The 21684-nt window shown below is 31.8% G+C and overlaps 1 protein-coding gene across 1 annotated transcript in view; it reads right to left on the bottom strand.

The window, feature by feature from the left end:
* myom3 (myomesin 3) overlaps positions 1-21684 on the bottom strand; it is a 40374-nt gene that overhangs the window by 10684 nt on the left and 8006 nt on the right. The window contains exons 5-14 of the mRNA XM_016447876.1: positions 20942-21063; positions 17115-17302; positions 13374-13500; positions 11014-11195; positions 8877-8991; positions 8636-8792; positions 7465-7571; positions 6844-6888; positions 479-618; positions 223-367 (exon numbers count right to left, since the gene is read on the bottom strand). Coding sequence (XP_016303362.1) covers positions 223-367; positions 479-618; positions 6844-6888; positions 7465-7571; positions 8636-8792; positions 8877-8991; positions 11014-11195; positions 13374-13500; positions 17115-17302; positions 20942-21063 — 1328 coding nt within the window. The remainder of the gene's footprint in view (positions 1-222; positions 368-478; positions 619-6843; positions 6889-7464; positions 7572-8635; positions 8793-8876; positions 8992-11013; positions 11196-13373; positions 13501-17114; positions 17303-20941; positions 21064-21684) is intronic.

The following is a 21684-nucleotide window of genomic DNA, read 5'->3' as shown; positions in this document are numbered from 1 at the left end:
TTCAGCGTCACATGATTCTTCAGAAATCATTCTAATATGCTGATTTGCTCGAGAAACATTTCTGATTATTATCAATGTTGAAAACAATTGTGCGGTTGAATATTTCTGCTGCTTTCCAATATATACTATATTTGCATCATTTATTATTTGTCTAATCAAATAACATTTCCCCTGAAGAGCAGCTCTGTAGTCTAATGTTATAATGTGACATTGTAAACATACTCTTATCCACAAACACCAGAGTGAACTGGTTCTTGGCCCGGCCGTCTTTGAGCTGTGCGGTGTATGAGCCCTCGTCCTCTCTTGATATCTGATCAAGCAGGATCTCCACCAGACCCTGTGCCTTGTCAAAGTTAATCTTACGGGTCTGCAGGACACACACATCCACACGGCTCTTTAGACATCATTGAGCAAGTTAAAGGAATATGCACATGCAGATGGCTTTATTATTAATGTCAAAATCTGATCAGACAGTTACCGGTGTGCTGGAGATCTCTCTGTCATTGAGGATGAGCCGAAGCACCGCGGCGCTACTGAGAGCCTCGGTCTGCAGCCACAGACGCACACTTCCCTGCTCGGACACGTCCACCTGCCAGCCTTCAGACTTCAGAGCGATCACTGCAGAAGACATGCATAAGAGTCAAGGTCAACTTTATTTCTATAGCACTTTACACAGTGCAGATTGAGTCAGAGCAGCTTTACAATGTTAAACAGGAAAATAGTGTCAATAAGGACAATAGAAAACAGCCATCATTGATTCAGTCATCGTCCAGCTCAGTTCAATTCTCTTCAAATAGTGTCTGTGCAATCAAGCAGTCAATATTGCCAGATACGTTTATATGCATACAAAGATTTAAAGCATTTGTTTACATAAAAGTGAACATTCTGTCATTCTGTCACTTTTTTGGATGGAAAACAAGCTCTGAAATTTCTCAAAACATGTGGTTTGGTTTTTCTAAGAAGGAAAAATTCATGTTTGGATCAACATTAAGGCGAGTAGATGACGACAGAATGTCCATTTTTGGATGAACTATCTATAGAAGCTTACTTCAGCCATGGGGGGGAAAAAAGAAAAGAAAACTGACTTTCTATCTTGAAGTTATGAGAAAAAATGTAGAATTGCGAGATAAAAAGTCACAATTAACTTTTTTATTCTTTTATTCCATGGCTGGAAACAAAAAGATCAGAAATCAGAACTGCGAGATATTAACTAAGAATTCTGAGGGAAAAAAAATAAACGTACAAAGATTTAAACTCAGAATTCTGAGAAAAAAATTAAAACTTACAAGATTTAAACTCAGAATTCTGAGAAAAAATTCAAATTTACAAGATTTAAACTCAGAATTCTGAGAAATAAATTTAACTTACAAGATTTAAACTAAGAATTCTGAGATAAAAATGTAACTTACAAGATTTAAACTCAGAATTCTGAGATAAAAATTTAACTTACAAGATTTAAACTCAAAATTCTGAGGAAAAATTCAAACTTAAAAGATTTAAACTCAGAATTCTGAGGAAAAAATTCAAACTTACAAGATTTAAACTCAGAATTCTGAGATAAAAATTCAAACTTACAAGATTTAAATTCAGAATTCTGAGAAAAAATTCAAACTTACAAGATTTAAACTCAGAATTCTGAGGAAAAATTCAAACTTACAAGATTTAAACTAAGAATTCTGAGGAAAAAATTTAACTTACAAGATTTAAACTCAGAATCCTGAGAGAAAAATTCAAACTTACAAGATTTAAACTCAGAATTCTGAGAAAAAATTAAACCTTACAAGATTTAAACTCAGAATTCTGAGGAAAAATTCAAATTTACAAGATTTAAACTCAGAATTCTGAGGAAAAATTCAAATTTACAAGATTTAAACTCAGAATTCTGAGGAAAAATTCAAATTTACAAGATTTAAACTCAGAATTCTGAGGAAAAATTCAAATTTACAAGATTTAAACTCAGAATTCTGAGGAAAAATTCAAATTTACAAGATTTAAACTCAGAATTCTGAGGAAAAATTCAAATTTACAAGATTTAAACTCAGAATTCTGAGGAAAAATTCAAATTTACAAGATTTAAACTCAGAATTCTGAGGAAAAATTCAAATTTACAAGATTTAAACTCAGAATTCTGAGGAAAAATTCAAATTTACAAGATTTAAACTCAGAATTCTGAGGAAAAATTCAAATTTACAAGATTTAAACTCAGAATTCTGAGGAAAAATTCAAATTTACAAGATTTAAACTCAGAATTCTGAGGAAAAATTCAAATTTACAAGATTTAAACTCAGAATTCTGAGGAAAAATTCAAATTTACAAGATTTAAACTCAGAATTCTGAGGAAAAATTCAAATTTACAAGATTTAAACTCAGAATTCTGAGGAAAAATTCAAATTTACAAGATTTAAACTCAGAATTCTGAGGAAAAATTCAAATTTACAAGATTTAAACTCAGAATTCTGAGGAAAAATTCAAATTTACAAGATTTAAACTCAGAATTCTGAGGAAAAATTCAAATTTACAAGATTTAAACTCAGAATTCTGAGGAAAAATTCAAATTTACAAGATTTAAACTCAGAATTCTGAGGAAAAATTCAAATTTACAAGATTTAAACTCAGAATTCTGAGGAAAAATTCAAATTTACAAGATTTAAACTCAGAATTCTGAGGAAAAATTCAAATTTACAAGATTTAAACTCAGAATTCTGAGGAAAAATTCAAATTTACAAGATTTAAACTCAGAATTCTGAGGAAAAATTCAAATTTACAAGATTTAAACTCAGAATTCTGAGGAAAAATTCAAATTTACAAGATTTAAACTCAGAATTCTGAGGAAAAATTCAAATTTACAAGATTTAAACTCAGAATTCTGAGGAAAAATTCAAATTTACAAGATTTAAACTCAGAATTCTGAGGAAAAATTCAAATTTACAAGATTTAAACTCAGAATTCTGAGGAAAAATTCAAATTTACAAGATTTAAACTCAGAATTCTGAGGAAAAATTCAAATTTACAAGATTTAAACTCAGAATTCTGAGGAAAAATTCAAATTTACAAGATTTAAACTCAGAATTCTGAGGAAAAATTCAAATTTACAAGATTTAAACTCAGAATTCTGAGGAAAAATTCAAATTTACAAGATTTAAACTCAGAATTCTGAGGAAAAATTCAAATTTACAAGATTTAAACTCAGAATTCTGAGGAAAAATTCAAATTTACAAGATTTAAACTCAGAATTCTGAGGAAAAATTCAAATTTACAAGATTTAAACTCAGAATTCTGAGGAAAAATTCAAATTTACAAGATTTAAACTCAGAATTCTGAGGAAAAATTCAAATTTACAAGATTTAAACTCAGAATTCTGAGGAAAAATTCAAATTTACAAGATTTAAACTCAGAATTCTGAGGAAAAATTCAAATTTACAAGATTTAAACTCAGAATTCTGAGGAAAAATTCAAATTTACAAGATTTAAACTCAGAATTCTGAGGAAAAATTCAAATTTACAAGATTTAAACTCAGAATTCTGAGGAAAAATTCAAATTTACAAGATTTAAACTCAGAATTCTGAGGAAAAATTCAAATTTACAAGATTTAAACTCAGAATTCTGAGGAAAAATTCAAATTTACAAGATTTAAACTCAGAATTCTGAGGAAAAATTCAAATTTACAAGATTTAAACTCAGAATTCTGAGGAAAAATTCAAATTTACAAGATTTAAACTCAGAATTCTGAGGAAAAATTCAAATTTACAAGATTTAAACTCAGAATTCTGAGGAAAAATTCAAATTTACAAGATTTAAACTCAGAATTCTGAGGAAAAATTCAAATTTACAAGATTTAAACTCAGAATTCTGAGGAAAAATTCAAATTTACAAGATTTAAACTCAGAATTCTGAGGAAAAATTCAAATTTACAAGATTTAAACTCAGAATTCTGAGGAAAAATTCAAATTTACAAGATTTAAACTCAGAATTCTGAGGAAAAATTCAAATTTACAAGATTTAAACTCAGAATTCTGAGGAAAAATTCAAATTTACAAGATTTAAACTCAGAACTCTGAGAAAAAAAAAATCAAACTTACAAGATTTAAACTCAGAATTCCGAGAAAAATGTAAAACTTACAAGATTTAAACTCAGAATTCTGAGGAAAAATTCAAGCTTACAAGATTTAAACTCAGAATTCTGAGAAAAAATTCAAACTTACAAGATTTAAACTCAGAATTCTGAGATAAAAATGTAACTTACAAGATTTAAACTCAGAATTATGAGAAAAAATTCAAGCTTACAAGATTTAAACTCAGAATTCTGAGATAAAAATGTAACTTACAAGATTTAAACTCAGAATTATGAGAAAAAATTCAAGCTTACAAGATTTAAACTCAGAATTCTGAGATAAAAATGTAACTTACAAGATTTAAACTCAGAATTATGAGAAAAAATTCAAGCTTACAAGATTTAAACTCAGAATTCTGAGATAAAAATGTAACTTACAAGATTTAAACTCAGAATTATGAGAAAAAATTCAAGCTTACAAGATTTAAACTCAGAATTCTGAGATAAAAATGTAACTTACAAGATTTAAACTCAGAATTATGAGAAAAAATTCAAGCTTACAAGATTTAAACTCAGAATTCTGAGATAAAAATGTAACTTACAAGATTTAAACTCAGAATTATGAGAAAAAATTCAAGCTTACAAGATTTAAACTCAGAATTCTGAGATAAAAATGTAACTTACAAGATTTAAACTCAGAATTATGAGAAAAAATTCAAGCTTACAAGATTTAAACTCAGAATTCTGAGATAAAAATGTAACTTACAAGATTTAAACTCAGAATTATGAGAAAAAATTCAAGCTTACAAGATTTAAACTCAGAATTCTGAGATAAAAATGTAACTTACAAGATTTAAACTCAGAATTATGAGAAAAAATTCAAGCTTACAAGATTTAAACTCAGAATTCTGAGATAAAAATGTAACTTACAAGATTTAAACTCAGAATTATGAGAAAAAATTCAAGCTTACAAGATTTAAACTCAGAATTCTGAGATAAAAATGTAACTTACAAGATTTAAACTCAGAATTATGAGAAAAAATTCAAGCTTACAAGATTTAAACTCAGAATTCTGAGATAAAAATGTAACTTACAAGATTTAAACTCAGAATTATGAGAAAAAATTCAAGCTTACAAGATTTAAACTCAGAATTCTGAGATAAAAATGTAACTTACAAGATTTAAACTCAGAATTATGAGAAAAAATTCAAGCTTACAAGATTTAAACTCAGAATTCTGAGATAAAAATGTAACTTACAAGATTTAAACTCAGAATTATGAGAAAAAATTCAAGCTTACAAGATTTAAACTCAGAATTCTGAGATAAAAATGTAACTTACAAGATTTAAACTCAGAATTATGAGAAAAAATTCAAGCTTACAAGATTTAAACTCAGAATTCTGAGATAAAAATGTAACTTACAAGATTTAAACTCAGAATTATGAGAAAAAATTCAAGCTTACAAGATTTAAACTCAGAATTCTGAGATAAAAATGTAACTTACAAGATTTAAACTCAGAATTATGAGAAAAAATTCAAGCTTACAAGATTTAAACTCAGAATTCTGAGATAAAAATGTAACTTACAAGATTTAAACTCAGAATTATGAGAAAAAATTCAAGCTTACAAGATTTAAACTCAGAATTCTGAGATAAAAATGTAACTTACAAGATTTAAACTCAGAATTATGAGAAAAAATTCAAGCTTACAAGATTTAAACTCAGAATTCTGAGATAAAAATGTAACTTACAAGATTTAAACTCAGAATTATGAGAAAAAATTCAAGCTTACAAGATTTAAACTCAGAATTCTGAGAATAAAATTCTAACTTACAGGATTTAAACTCACCTTACAAGATTTAAACAGAATTCTGAGAAAAAAAATTTTTACTTACAAGATTTAAACTCAGAATTCTGAGAAAAAAAGCAATTGTGAGTTTATAACTCACAAATCTGAGGGAAAAGAATCTGAATTGTGAGATGTAAAATATAGTAATTATAACTTGCAACTGTGAGATTTAAAATGCAGCTGTGAGAAAAAAGGTAAAAATTGCCTTTTTAATTTTTTATTCTGTGGCAGAAACAAAAAACACTATTGTACACTGAGAATTCAGAGAAGAAAAGTCAGAATTGTGAGATGTAAACTCGCATTGTCCTTTTGAATTTGATTATTCTGTGGCAGAAATAAGCTATATCTTTAAATACACTACTGTTCAAAAGTTTGGGGTCAGTAAGATTTTTTTATGAAAGAAATTAATACTTTTATTCAGTAAGGACACATTAAATTGATCAAAAGCGACAGTAAAGGCATTTATAATGTTACAAAAGATTTCGGTTTCAAATAAATGCTGCTCTTCTGAACTTTCTATTTATCAAACAATCCTGAAAAATAAAATGTATCACGGTTTCCACAAAAATATTCAGCCACACACCTGTTTTCAACATTGATAATAATCAGAAATGTTTCTTGAGCAGCAAATCAGCATATTATAATGATTTCTGAAGATCATGTGACACTGAAGACTACAGTAATGATGCTGAAAATACAGCTTTGATCACAGAAATAAATTACAGTTTACAATATGTTCACACAGAAAACACTTATTATAAATTGTAATAATATTTCACAATTTTTACTGTATTTTTGATCAAATAAATGCAGCCTTGGTGAGCAGATGCGACTTCTTTCAGAAACGTTACAAATCACAATGATTCCAAACTTTTGAACACCAGTGCATCTCCAGATTCTCTGAACAGTGATGCAGTTTCTGACGTGTATTTGACTGACTTACGTGGGTTTCTGACATGCCAGCTGAGTTCTGTCAGCCTCTCCAGATCTGAGGAAGAAAACGGCACAATCACAAAGTCTAATTCAATGTCTTGCTGTCAGAATGATCCGACATCTTTGAAAACAAGATTTAAAGTGCATCTTGCTGTGTTTGAGGTTATAGGAAGATGTTTGTCATGCAGTTTATAGTATCTGACACAAACAGTCCATGTTCTGGCACACTTTCAGCCTCTCCAGATCTGAGGAAGAAAACGGCACAATCACAAAGTCAAATTCAATGTCTTGCTGTCAGAATGATCCGACATCTTTGAAAACAAGATTTAAAGTTCATCTTGCTGTGTTTGAGGTTATAGGAAGATGTTTGTCATGCAGTTTATAGTATCTGACACAAACAGTCCATGTTCTGGCACACTTTGTGCAGAGTGAAAACACACAGATCATGCACAACACGGTTTAGGGCAAAGGAGCTCAGCAAAACATTCATCAGCAGCCGAATGATGATACAATACCGAGGTCGTACTAAGAAAATACGAGTTATGCATCAATTCATGCTGATCAGACACACAAGGTCTCGTGCCACCGTGTTCAGGTAATGCATTATGCAGAGATAGGAATGAATGTCTACCCTCTGCAGTGAAGGTGAAACTAGAGGAGACGTCAGGGTTTCCGCTCAGCTCCACAGTGTGAAGGCCCAAATCCTGCTCCGAGGCGTCCGTGAAGGTAAGAACAGACCTGGGACAAACATTTGGATCAGGTTTATGGAGTATTTAAAGGGACAGTCACCCAAAACAAAGTCATCATTTACTCAAACCCAAAACGGTGTGAATTTACAACAAAAATGTTAATTTTAAAGAGTCTGTACTATCCCTTTAAGAAAGTTGAAGGTGCCTATTTACCAAGAAAAAAACTATATATATAATTTTTAGTAGTTCACTCACAAAAATTAATGCTTTTTTTGAATGAACTATTCCTTTAAGAAAGTTTAAGGTGCCTATTTACAATTTAAAAATAATATATAAATTATGATAATTTATTTGACCGTCATTTGATGCATTACTGCTGCCATAAGCACTACAAAAGGTAAACAAACATTGCTTTTAAATTAAGATACTTTATTTATTTATTTTTTTTTACATTAACTTGATATATACTGTTTTTATATTTATACTCAAGTTAATATTGTAATGTTACAGCGTTGGTTTTTGATTACTTCACTGCAATGCTTCATGGAAATAAGATATTAAAATAACTTAATATATACTGTTTTTATGTTTGGACTCATTAAGTTAATAGTTCAACATTGTAGCATTGGTTTTTGATTACTTCATTGCAACGCTTCATAGAAATATAATACTTAAATATTTGAATTAGCTTACTATATACTGTTTTTATATTTATACTTAAGTTAATAGTTTAATATTGTAGCATTGGTTTTTGATGACTTTATTGCAATGCTTCATGGAAAAAAATATTTAAATATTTTTAATTAACTTACTGTTTTCATGTTTATATTTAAGTTAATAGTTTAATAATGTACCGGTTTTTGATTATTCATTGCAATGCTTTAATTTCCTCATAAAATAATTTAAGTTCACTGTCTTCTTTTTTTTTCATTTTCAAGTAGTTTTTTTTGCTTTAAATCAAAGTTTGCATGTTGTTAGGTTCTGTTCATAGTTTCAAACTCTTTACTGACAAACTGTTGGAAATCCCAATGGAGAAAATAAATGAGAAATATACTTCCAGATCCAATGCTGCAGAAAAAGTGTCACTGTTGTGCTCATATCGTGACTAAAGACCTGTTGTTTTTGTTCTCCAGTCGGGCTCGTCCGGCATCAATCGCTTTGCCGTAGTTCTTACTCCACTTAAAGACGTCTTTATCAGTGCTGTCAGGAGCTTCAAAGCTCAGGAAGATGAAGCCGTCGTTATCGACTCCGATCTCAATCTCTTTGGTTCCTGGTGGCAAACACAGGATAGAGTTAAAAGCGACTCGCTGTAAAATGAGCATGAAATCATTATGCAGACTTCCAGGCAGCTGACCTGCTTTAGTCTGCGCTTCCACCGGCTCTGACGCCACTGAAGACATGCCGACTCCGGCGGCGTTAACAGCAGACACACGGAGGCGGTACGTCTGACCTGCTTGCAGACCTGAAACCTGATCAGATATCATCCAAAAACAGCTCAGTCCTCTTTCAAGGCTTTGGTGGGACTAGATGCAAATGTAACTATTGTGAATTGAGTCGAGATATTTTTAAGGCAAGAAGACACCACAGGTTTGTCCTGCACAGGACAATTTTGCTTCCTATTTTCACTTTCAAAATATGCATTTATTTTAGTGGAAAGAAAACATCCAAAATACACATTCAAGTGTTTATTTTGTATCTGTAAAATTAAATTACAATACATATCTTTAAAGGCGTTTCTCAAAATGAGTCAGAATTTGACACTTAAGCAACACTTTACTGTAATTTTACTGTAAGTTGTAAATAAAAGATTACGGCACTTTTTTTACAAGAAAATATTATTTTAGTCGTTCTACTTCAAAATTTCACTTTAATTCAATGTGTAACTTGTCATCTCTTTGTAATTAATTGTGAAATTTATGAGAAATTTTTGAGTGAAAATTGTTTCTACACCAAATTCTTTTCATTCTGCATACACCAAACTTTACAGTTTTATTCCTGTTTATATTTTTAAGTCTGTTACAGAGGGATATGTTCATAAATAATCTTGGACCAGATTTATATCACATTTATACAGTATATAACATTTATATGAAGTGTTATGTAAATCTGTTCCAAAATGACATATGAACAAACCCCTCTATAAAAATCTTCAAAATATAGATCGGAATAAAACTGTAAAGTTTGGTGTAAGTGCTGCCGAATTGGAGAAAAACTTGTCAAAACTGGTTAAAATGTATATATTTTCTGGCCATTGACAGTATGAAGTGATTCCCTCTTTAAAAACCCAACATTTTGAACCTGGCTTCATCCAATGTTCAGATTTCTGTCCTGGAAATTTATGCAAATGAGTTCATATTTAAATAGATAATGTCTCATTTCCATATTTAAACATGACATTTCAGAAAACTTGTAATGCACTCTAATTGAATTGAGTCGAGATATTTTTAAGGCAAGAAGACACCACAGGTTTGTCCTGCACAGGACAATTTTGCTTCCTATTTTCACTTTCAAAATATGCATTTATTTTAGTGGAAAGAAAACATCCAAAATACACATTCAAGTGTTTATTTTGTATCTGTAAAATTAAATTACAATACATATCTTTAAAGGCGTTTCTCAAAATGAGTCAGAATTTGACACTTAAGCAACACTTTACTGTAAGTTGTAAATAAAAGATTACGGCACTTTGTTTACAAGAAAATATTATTTTAGTCGTTCTACTTCAAAATTTCACTTTAATTCAATGTGTAACTTGTCATCTCTTTGTAATTAATTGTGAAATTTATGAGAAATTTTTGAGTGAAAATTGTTTCTACACCAAATTCTTTTCATTCTGCATACACCAAACTTTACAGTTTTATTCCTGTTTATATTTTTAAGTCTGTTACAGAGGGATATGTTCATAAATAATCTTGGACCAGATTTATATCACATTTATACAGTATATAACATTTATATGAAGTGTTATGTAAATCTGTTCCAAAATGACATATGAACAAACCCCTCTATAAAAATCTTCAAAATATAGATCGGAATAAAACTGTAAAGTTTGGTGTAAGTGCTGCCGAATTGGAGAAAAACTTGTCAAAACTGGTTAAAATGTATATATTTTCTGGCCATTGACAGTATGAAGTGATTCCCTCTTTAAAAACCCAACATTTTGAACCTGGCTTCATCCAATGTTCAGATTTCTGTCCTGGAAATTTATGCAAATGAGTTCATATTTAAATAGATAATGTCTCATTTCCATATTTAAACATGACATTTCAGAAAACTTGTAATGCACTCTAATATACTGTGATTAATCAACTGAATAAAGTATAAAGTAGCATTTTAAATCCTGTTTACCTATAGTGTCTTACCTTAAATTTGATTGCTGATGCACAATTGTAATTTCAATTGAAATCAAGGATGTAGAATTAGATTGCAATTCAACTCAACTCACTTTCTTAAATTCTGAATTTTGCAATCAGAAGAGAAACTAAAGGCACCTTTAAGTGAGTTTCCGTCACTGGCTCACTCGTCACGAGGGTCCAATCCTCAGACTCCGCCCCCTCGCTGATCTCCACTACATACCCGCTGACCTCTGATTGGCCCTTGTACAGAGGCCCCGCCCACAGCAGCACCAGAGAGTTCCGCCTCACTTCTCTAAATTCCAGATCATACGGACAACCTGCAACATATGAATCAACACATTCATACAATAATCCATCATCGTCGTCTGTTCATTCATGCCGCCTTTTAAAGATGCTTGCACAACTTATTTTACCTTCATTTAATGAAGACATTGCACACTTCTACATTTCTTTCATTAATTTCTCTAATATACACACCTCTATATATGAGCAGTGTTTATCCTCTTGAACATAGAAACTATAAAATAAAAGAATCTAGCCCACAACCAGGCATATAAATGATAACCAAAGGAAAAATGTAGCGTGCTGTGCTGTAAGTGAAATAACCCTCAATTGCAAAAAAAAAAGTGAACCAGCACAAATGGAAGAAAAACTACTTTCATTGATTTTTGAGTTCTGCATCAGTGTGCCAGAAAGCCACAGTCTAGTGAAACACACTATAACGATTAAGACATTAATGATGAAGAACAGAAACACATTAAATATTAATGAAATAAGAACAGCATGTTAGTCTGTGCCAGATATGGTTTAGTTCAGAAAAGACATGATTGAAACAAATCGAATTTATTGTTTCCTATAATTAAAAAGTGTACAAGTTGTGCAATAAATAAATAAATAGTGCAATAATAAAACATAGTGCATATTAATGTCATTTGGTAATATAACCTTCTTCTTTGCAAGTTTATTTAGATGCAATAAGAACTGATTTCCAAACTATTCTTTCTTTCTCAAAATTGCTAAAAGAACTGTACAGGAACATATATGAAAGAAGAAACAAGTAAAATCCCTTACGATTCCTGTCCCTGATCATGCAGGATCTTACCAGGCTCAGGCATCGTCCAGCGCTCACACAAAAACAGCTCGCTGGGTTCAGAAGCGTCACCCAGACCAACAATATTGGCTGCGAAGACTCGGAACTGGTAAAAACGTCCTTCCTGAAGGCCTGTCACCTAAAAACAAAACAGACCAATAATGGAAAATAAATGGATGTGTCAGAAAGGACGGAAGAGAAACCTAAAATAAAATAAAAGCATCTGTAAAAAGAGAAAGTATATGTGTTTTCACATTCTCAGTGTTCATTTAAATGCAAACGAGGAGGGGATCACACTCCTAATGGAAGCTGAAAGCATCCTCAAAATAACTCAAATATTTAATGAACTAAAAAACACGAGACAGAGAATAACTTTGTGGATGACTGATGCTCCAATCCTGTGTGAAATCTGTCCAGTCTTTCGATTCAGATGCATTTTTAACCCAGAAGCAGTGTAATTTTACATTTATTTAGTATTTAGTTTTTATTTTACATATTTTTATATAATATTTTGAATTAGTTTTCATTGTTATTTTTCATTTTCATTTTAGTTAAAATGTAATTTTTTGTGCGTTTTTGTCGGTATAGGTTTTTTTTAAATAGCTACTTTATTTTAGCACTTTTTAAATTTTTTCTTTAGTTTCGATTTACATTTATTTTATTCGAGTAACAAAAATAATGACTTATAATGAAATATGTGAAGTGCTGTGAATCAAATGCAGGTTTAAAACCCAGAAACGGTAAATTTGACTATTTTAGTATATATTAATATTTGAACAACTTAATGTTTTTTTAATTATTTGTATATTTTGCATTTTCATTTTAATTCAAGTTTTAGTAATTTGTTTTGTCATTCTTATTAAATGTTGTTTTAAAAACTGTCAAGTGCTGTGCTGTAAGTGAAATAACCCTCAATTGCAAAAAAAAAAGTGAACCAGCACAAATGGAAGAAAAACTACTTTCATTGATTTTTGAGTTCTGCATCAGTGTGCCAGAAAGCCACAGTCTAGTGAAACACACTATAACGATTAAGACATTAATGATGAAGAACAGAAACACATTAAATATTAATGAAATAAGAACAGCATGTTAGTCTGTGCCAGATATGGTTTAGTTCAGAAAAGACATGATTGAAACAAATCGAATTTATTGTTTCCTATAATTAAAAAGTGTACAAGTTGTGCAATAAATAAATAAATAGTGCAATAATAAAACATAGTGCATATTAATGTCATTTGGTAATATAACCTTCTTCTTTGCAAGTTTATTTAGATGCAATAAGAACTGATTTCCAAACTATTCTTTCTTTCTCAAAATTGCTAAAAGAACTGTACAGGAACATATATGAAAGAAGAAACAAGTAAAATCCCTTACGATTCCTGTCCCTGATCATGCAGGATCTTACCAGGCTCAGGCATCGTCCAGCGCTCACACAAAAACAGCTCGCTGGGTTCAGAAGCGTCACCCAGACCAACAATATTGGCTGCGAAGACTCGGAACTGGTAAAAACGTCCTTCCTGAAGGCCTGTCACCTAAAAACAAAACAGACCAATAATGGAAAATAAATGGATGTGTCAGAAAGGACGGAAGAGAAACCTAAAATAAAATAAAAGCATCTGTAAAAAGAGAAAGTATATGTGTTTTCACATTCTCAGTGTTCATTTAAATGCAAACGAGGAGGGGATCACACTCCTAATGGAAGCTGAAAGCATCCTCAAAATAACTCAAATATTTAATGAACTAAAAAACACGAGACAGAGAATAACTTTGTGGATGACTGATGCTCCAATCCTGTGTGAAATCTGTCCAGTCTTTCGATTCAGATGCATTTTTAACCCAGAAGCAGTGTAATTTTACATTTATTTAGTATTTAGTTTTTATTTTACATATTTTTATATAATATTTTGAATTAGTTTTCATTGTTATTTTTCATTTTCATTTTAGTTAAAATGTAATTTTTTGTGCGTTTTTGTCGGTATAGGTTTTTTTTAAATAGCTACTTTATTTTAGCACTTTTTAAATTTTTTCTTTAGTTTCGATTTACATTTATTTTATTCGAGTAACAAAAATAATGACTTATAATGAAATATGTGAAGTGCTGTGAATCAAATGCAGGTTTAAAACCCAGAAACGGTAAATTTGACTATTTTAGTATATATTAATATTTGAACAACTTAATGTTTTTTTAATTATTTGTATATTTTGCATTTTCATTTTAATTCAAGTTTTAGTAATTTGTTTTGTCATTCTTATTAAATGTTGTTTTAAAAACTGTCAATATAGTTTTTATTAATTTTTATTTCAGTTTTAGTTATTTTAGTACTTCAATTTTTTATTGTTAATTTCTTCTTTAATTTCTCACATTTATTTCATTAAAGTAACAAAAATTATGACTTTTTTTTGTGGAAATCTGTGGAGTCCTGCAATTCAGATTAATTTTTAACCCAGAAACAGTATAATTTTACTATTTTAGTATTTATTTATATTTTGAATTTTGAAAATTAGCATTTTGATTTTAATTTGAGTTGAAGCTTTAGTAATTTTGTTGTTTTTGTCACTTACTAGCTTTTTTTTAAATGTAGTTTTTTATGAATTTTTATTTCAGTTTTAGTTAGCTATTTTAATTCTTCAATTTTTATTTTTTTTTCTTAATTTCAGTTCACATTTATTTTATGCGAGTAACAAAAATGTATTTTGTTGTAATGGTTTAGTTTTAGTTTTAATTTCAATTTATTATGAAAAAAAAAATGTTTTTGTATAAAATGAATTTCAGTTTATTATCATTTAGTTAACGCTTAATAATAACCCTGCCCAGAAAAGCCTTTATCTTCAGTGCATTGATCAGCCGGTTGACGTCTATATCGAGGACCATTTGAGAGCTACTTATCCGATAAGCATTGCTTTAAGACTGTTTCTGTGATGAGAAGTAAAGATCACCACGAGTGGCCACCCAGTCACAAGTAATTGGGATTGGATTTAGGAAAACAGGCCTTCTTAAGACTTGTGATTAACAGTTGCTTGAATCCTCTTATCAAATCAGAGGCTTATCTGGGAGCTCAAATCTCTGGAGCGTCCAGACCAGGCCCCGTGGCCTGCTGGGACAGAGAACGGCCACTAGATGGCAGACATCAGGAATAGCATAGGGATTTTAATGTAGGGTGGTGTGTGTTTGTGCTGCTCTGTAATGATGCTGGGCAGGTGGCAGTGCCTCTGATGCTCAATGAGAGGCGGAAATCATTAACATGGGCTTCACTCTATGACCACAGTGCCCTCGAAGATCAATGTTTTCTAATTGACAATGTACTTTGAGGCATCCTGTGAGCAAATAGTGCATAACAACCCCATCCTCCTCTCCAAAAAAACCCCCTGGTTTTCAGAGGGCATGTTAATAGAAAGAGACAGGAGGCCGATGCTGTTTCAGTCCATCAGAGGGCACTGTGCACTCATGACACTTTACACAAGAACAGAGGTAAGGCTTGAAACCCATAAAACATGTTCTGTTTCATCAAAGGAGGCAGTAAACCTTTAGAAAATGTTGCTTGTTCACCAAGAGCTCAAAATGAATATTATATGATTCATTACTGGTGTTTGCTGAAGCAAGCAACACTATTATTATTGCTCAGTTTTAAGGTAGTGCTATTTTAGTATTGTTGAGATACTATTTTGAGTTTTCAGAAATGTGTTTTTATTTTTGTATTTTCGGTTTTAATTTTTAAAACAGAATCTTTTTTTTTTTTAACAAACATTTGCATTTTTTAAATAGTTTTTGTTCCTTTTTTTTTTTAGTTTTTTTTTTTTAAATATGTCTATATAGATTTTGTTAATTTTATTTCAGTTTAAATTTTGGTTATTTCAGAGGTTATTTCTATTCATATAAATGTTGCCATGGCAACTAACTGGAATAAAATAAGTTGAAGTTGAAGTACGCACAAAAATCTCAAACTAAAACAAATAAATAAATATAAATAAAAAATGAAAAAGAAACATAAAATAGCACAAAAACTAAAAAAAGAAAAAAAAGCACATAACACAACGACTAAAATAAACGAAAATTAAAATGGCTGAAAATATAAAAATAAAAATAAAATCTAATTCAAAATATTGATAAATACTACATACTTAATAAATATTATATAAATATTACTAAAATAACAGGGCCCACAATACCTTAACACTGTGTGGGGTGTTGTATTTGGGTCATATAATTAGGGCACAATTAAACTGATTAATTTTTAAAAATTAATTAAATAATTAAATAAAAATGAAAAAAAAAAAAACTATACTAACATATTTAAATAAATAAATACATTTTAATAATTATTTTATTTTATATAAAATATAAATGAATCAATTAACTGAATACCAATTCAATAGAGTTAGTTTGATTATATATTTATTGTTGTTTGATTTTAATTGTTAAATGCAGCAGAGAAAGTCAAGACCTCTGATGTGGTGCAGACCAAAATCAAAGCATTTTAATGATCTAAAACAAACTAATGCTCATCTAAAAGAACATTTTGTCATAGATTTTGTTTTTATTTATTTCAAAACAGAACACCGATTTGCACTGTGTTTGTGGACAGTTTTGTTCATTATCATGCTTAAAATCCCTGTTTTAAACAACCAATAATCAGCTGAGAATGTCAGCGTGAACAAAACAACAACTGTTTAATAATTAAGTTTACACGCATCTGCATCAACTAATGACAGACCTGCTTTAATCCTGCTTTAAAACGATAACGGCCGTGGCCTCTGTCTATAAACTCCACAAATTAAACATCACCTTCTCTAACAATCACTTTTTTCATCAAACCACTATTTTGTGTTCAAGCTAGAACCCGGTCCAATTAAACCGTGAAAACAATCAAAAATAAACAGCGCTTTAAGTTTTAATTAAGTCTCCATGGACACCATGGTTGCTCGGCGACACATTTAAAGTTAGACGAAGGCAGATGAGCAGGTCAAACATTTCTTGGCATGACTGCAATGAAATATTGAGCAATAAACAATATTTATGACTGATTTAAGCAGGTCTCGTCATTAGTTGCTGCAGCAGCATGTAACAAAAGAGCAGCTGATCACAAAGACAGCATGGAAACTGCTGGTACTGTAAATGGCCGATTGAATCGTGCTGTTCTCAGCTCACCTCGTACACTCTTTCTTTAGCGGGTTTGATGCTGATCTCTCTCCAGGAACTCTGGGATTTCTCCCTCTGGTCCAGGAAGTAGCCGCGCACAGGGTCTCCTCCGTGATTGGCCGGGGCTCTCCAGCCAATCAGCATCTCTGCTCCGGTGCAGCGCAGTAGAGTGATGGCTGATGGACGAGATGGAACATCTGCAGTAATGGGCAGGGGAAGGTCAGAGGTCACAGGCTGCTGCGTTGCACTGCTAAAGTCAACCACAGCATGTTTGCTATTACATTTACATTTAGTCATTTAGCAGACGCTTTTATCCACACACACACACACACACACACACACATGAGGGAATTGTAGTTATTTTTACTATACCCAAGTATAATATTGGAGAATTTGTATTTTGAGTATTAATGAAAACTAAATCCTCTTATTTAATTATTACATTGTCAGTATACATTATGTATAATACTTTTTAAATTACTATTAGATAATTATTCCTATTATTTTTGTATTTTATTTAACATGTATCTTCTCTTCTCTAACTTTTGCATTTGTATCTCAATCTCAGGAATGCTGAAGCTGAGATTTTTGTAAAATACATTATGGGCGAATTCCAAACAGAAGTGAGTAGGGATGCACCGAAACCGAACAAAATGAAACACTGGGCCGAATACCGAACACGCTTTTTCTAGTCTTTTTCCCCCATGTATTTTGCACACACACACACACACACACAGACACACACACACACACACACACACAGAAAAACAAGTAGATAGAATAGAAAAAAATAGAAAGCTAGTGTTTTTTTTATAAAAAAAGAAGATAGATAAAGTAGAATTAAAATAGAATAGAAAGTGTTAATTGTAAACTATTAATTGTTAATGAATCAAATAAGTGATTATGAAAAAACCTAAATAATTAATAGGATAACCAGATGTCCCGGTTTTATGAGTGTCCTGATAATACACTAAATTTACATGTAAAAATGTGTCCTGGTTTCAGCGGACTAAAAATTAATTAATTATTTATATACCATTACAGTTTATTATTATTATTAATTAGCTTTAATTTGTATGTTTTCAGTTTTCATTTGAATTTGATATGTTATGTGCTTTTGTAATTTCTATTAGTGTCCTTTTTACTATTTAGGTTTAATTTATTTTAGTTTCAGTTTTTATTTATTTCCAGTTAGTAATTCTAGTGCTTCAACATAAACTTATTTCAGTTAGCTGCCAAAGCAACATCTCTCATTTATAGTTTTTATCTAATTTTTATATTTTATTTAATTTCATCTTTATTTCAATAAAAATGTTTTAGTTAATGATAACAACCCGTGGGAAAATTAGGTATTTTAATGTTCATTTTCTGTTGTCCACGGACATAAATCAGACCAAGTACAATTATATTTTATGTGGAATTACATTTAATGGTTTTAGGTTCCAATTACGTCATCATTTTATGCTAAAATGTATTTGATGAAATGTGTCAGCAAGTCTTTAACTCTAAATTCACCTATAAATGCATGCACAAACTGTTATATATGTTTATGCTAATGTTCCTCAAACGTACTGCTTTGGGTTTTGTTCTAAACTTTTAACTCTGAGCATTAAACTCATGCAATGAATTCAAACATTGCAGATTTGTCAAAGCAGCATTAAATTCACACAGAAACAAAGACTAATGCTTAAGCTTTCCTAAAGCGTTTTTTTGCTGACTTGCAAGCACAGCTACTTCTGCAGGAAATTCAGTTCTAGTTTATTTTATGTTATTTGCATTTTATTCTGTTCAAAACATGGGAATGAAACTGAAGAGAAGCGCCTGCAAAGAGCGGAAACACACTGGGCTTTAACTAAAGATATACAATTAATATGATCTGCACTAAAAGACAGCCTCTCTCTTTTAAAATTAATTCTAGTGTAATTTCAGCCAATGGATGGATGGGAGCTTCTGGTCATCCTAATAAGTAATAAAAGCAACTAATGTGTTTTATATGGAAGCCCGTTTCCACCACTAAATAATAATAATAAAAAAAAGTTAATTGTGAATTTTTCTCTCACAATCTGAGTTTACATCTCGCAATTCTGACTTTCTTCTCACAATTCTGACTTTCTTACCTTGCAATTCTGACTTTTTCTTACAATTCTGACTTGTTTTCTCAAAATTCTGAGATACAAACTCACAATTGTGAATTATAATGTCCAATTCTGAGGAAAAAAGTAAGAATTACAAGTTTATATCACACACTTCTGAGTAAGAAATCAGAATTGACAAAAAGTCAGAATGACCTTTTTAATTTTTTTATCCTGTGGTGGAAACGGGCTTCCATAATTTTCTGTGAGGATAATGCGATTATGTAAAAAACACAGGTTTGATCTTCAGGAACATGTGGTTGAAGTGTCTCTGGTGTTTGATGCTAACAGACGGAGCGTCTGTCCTGATCTCAACCCACTTCAGCGCCACTCAGAATCAGCTGTTATTACTAAGAGAAAAGCTGAAGCGTCAGACGACAGCCTATTACTGTCAGGACTGAGCCATTCTCTGCAGTAACAGGCCTGTCTTTAGTCACGACTGTGAGGAGCAGTAGGAGCATCACGTGTGCTCGAAGCTTGAAACGACCTCTGTACTCTACTGACAGCAGAATGCTACGGTAAACACAAGTAGACTTTTACATTTACTGAACACAATGTTAGAGTGTTGTGGGTGGTTTCTAGGGAATTAATATGCGGTTGCCAAGGCCTGAGAAAATGTTTGCACGTTGCTATGTGGTTTCTAGGGTGTACTATGTTGTTTATAGGGTGTGCTGGGCGGTTGCTAGGGTATTGCTATCTGGTTGCTAGGGTGTTCTGGGTGGTTGCTAGGGCTCTGCTACTGTGGGTGGTTTGCTAGGGTGTTCTGGGTGGTTATAGTGCATCACTAGATGGTTGCTAGGATGTTCGGGGTGGTTGCTAGGGCATTGCTAGCTGGTTGCTAAGGTGTTCTGGGTGGTTTCTAGGGCTCTGCTACTGGGTGGTTTGTTAGATGTCCTATAGGGGGTTGCCAGGTGGTTGTTAGGGTGGTTACTAGAGCATTTCTAGGTGGTTTTTAGGGTTTTATGGGTCATTGTTGCTGCTATACGAATACATTTGACTTGATTTCTAGTTGGTTTCTAGGGTGTTATGGGTGGTTACTAGGGTGTACTGATGGGTCTCTAGGGCACTGCTGGGTGGTTGCTAGGGTATTCTGTATGGTTGCTAGGGCATTTCTAGGTGATTGCTATGGTGTACTAGATAGTTGCTAGGGCATTGCTAACTGGTTTCTAGGGCATTCTATGTGGTTGCTAGGGCTCTGCTAATGGAGGTGGTTTTCTAAGGGGTTGCCATGTGGTTGCTATGGTGTTTTGGGTGGTTACTAGGGCATTATTTCTAGATGGTTTCTAGGGTGTTATGGCCTATTTCTTGTGCTATAGAACTAAATTTGACTAGATGGTCGCTAGGTGGTGGCTAGGGTGTTCTTGGTTTGTTGCTAGGGCATTTCTAAGTGGTTCCTAGTGTGTTCTGAGTGATTGCTAGAGTATTGTGATTTTTGCTAGAGCATTTTAAGTGGTTGCTATGGTGTTCTGGGTGGTTGCTAGGGTATGTTAGGTGGTTGCTCACTGGCCCAAGTCAAAAGAGTTCATCAGCTGTATCTGTTCATGCAGGAAGCTCAATCATAGAATGATCAATTCACACTGAGACTATAAACGGTTTTCCCGAGCTCAAGCAGACAGCCAGAAGCACTTTAGACAAAACGGCGTCATATTTAAAACTGCTGTCCTGCAGGGTCTGGTCTGGTTCACAGGCGGGTCAGACACTTACATATCGCTGATTTCACTCGAACGGCAGGAGACTCCTCAGAGTAGATGCTGTTTCCCGCCAGTCCCACGGACTTCACCCGGAATACATACTCTTTATTGGTCTTCAGGCCATCAACTGTAAACCTGAGCGAAGAAGGAAACCAGTTTTAGTAGGTTTAGTAGATTACATATCTTAAAGGGATACTTCAACCAAAAATGAAAATGTGCTGTTAATTTACTCACCTCAGGTCATTTACAACATTAATACCTGGATTACAGGTGATAATGTAGTAAATAATGTTCAGTTTCTTGCACAGGCTGATTGTTTCGCTTCATAAGACCTCAATATATCGTCAGGAGCCATGGATATTAATTTTGTGTTGCCTGATATGCTTATTTTGACTCTCAAAGTGACGGTAGCCATTGGATTTTATTTTATTTATTTATTTATTTATCTAGTCATTTAGCAGACGCTTTTATCCAAAGCGACTTACAAATGAGGACAATAAAAGCAGTCAAAACTAACAAAAGAGCAACAATATATAAGTGCAAATGACAAGTCTCGGTTAGCCTAACACAGTACACGTAGCAAGGTGTATATATATACACATATATATACATATACATATATATACACATACATATATAATACATATACACACACACACGTATACATACATACATACACACACACATACATATACATACATATATATATATATATATATATATATATATATATATACACATACACGTATACATACA

Source organism: Sinocyclocheilus anshuiensis, unplaced genomic scaffold, assembly GCF_001515605.1.
Source record: "Sinocyclocheilus anshuiensis isolate Anshui unplaced genomic scaffold, SAMN03320099.WGS_v1.1 scaffold411, whole genome shotgun sequence".
Classification (NCBI taxonomy): Eukaryota; Metazoa; Chordata; class Actinopteri; order Cypriniformes; family Cyprinidae; genus Sinocyclocheilus; species Sinocyclocheilus anshuiensis.
This window is presented reverse-complemented; position numbering and strand designations above follow the sequence as displayed.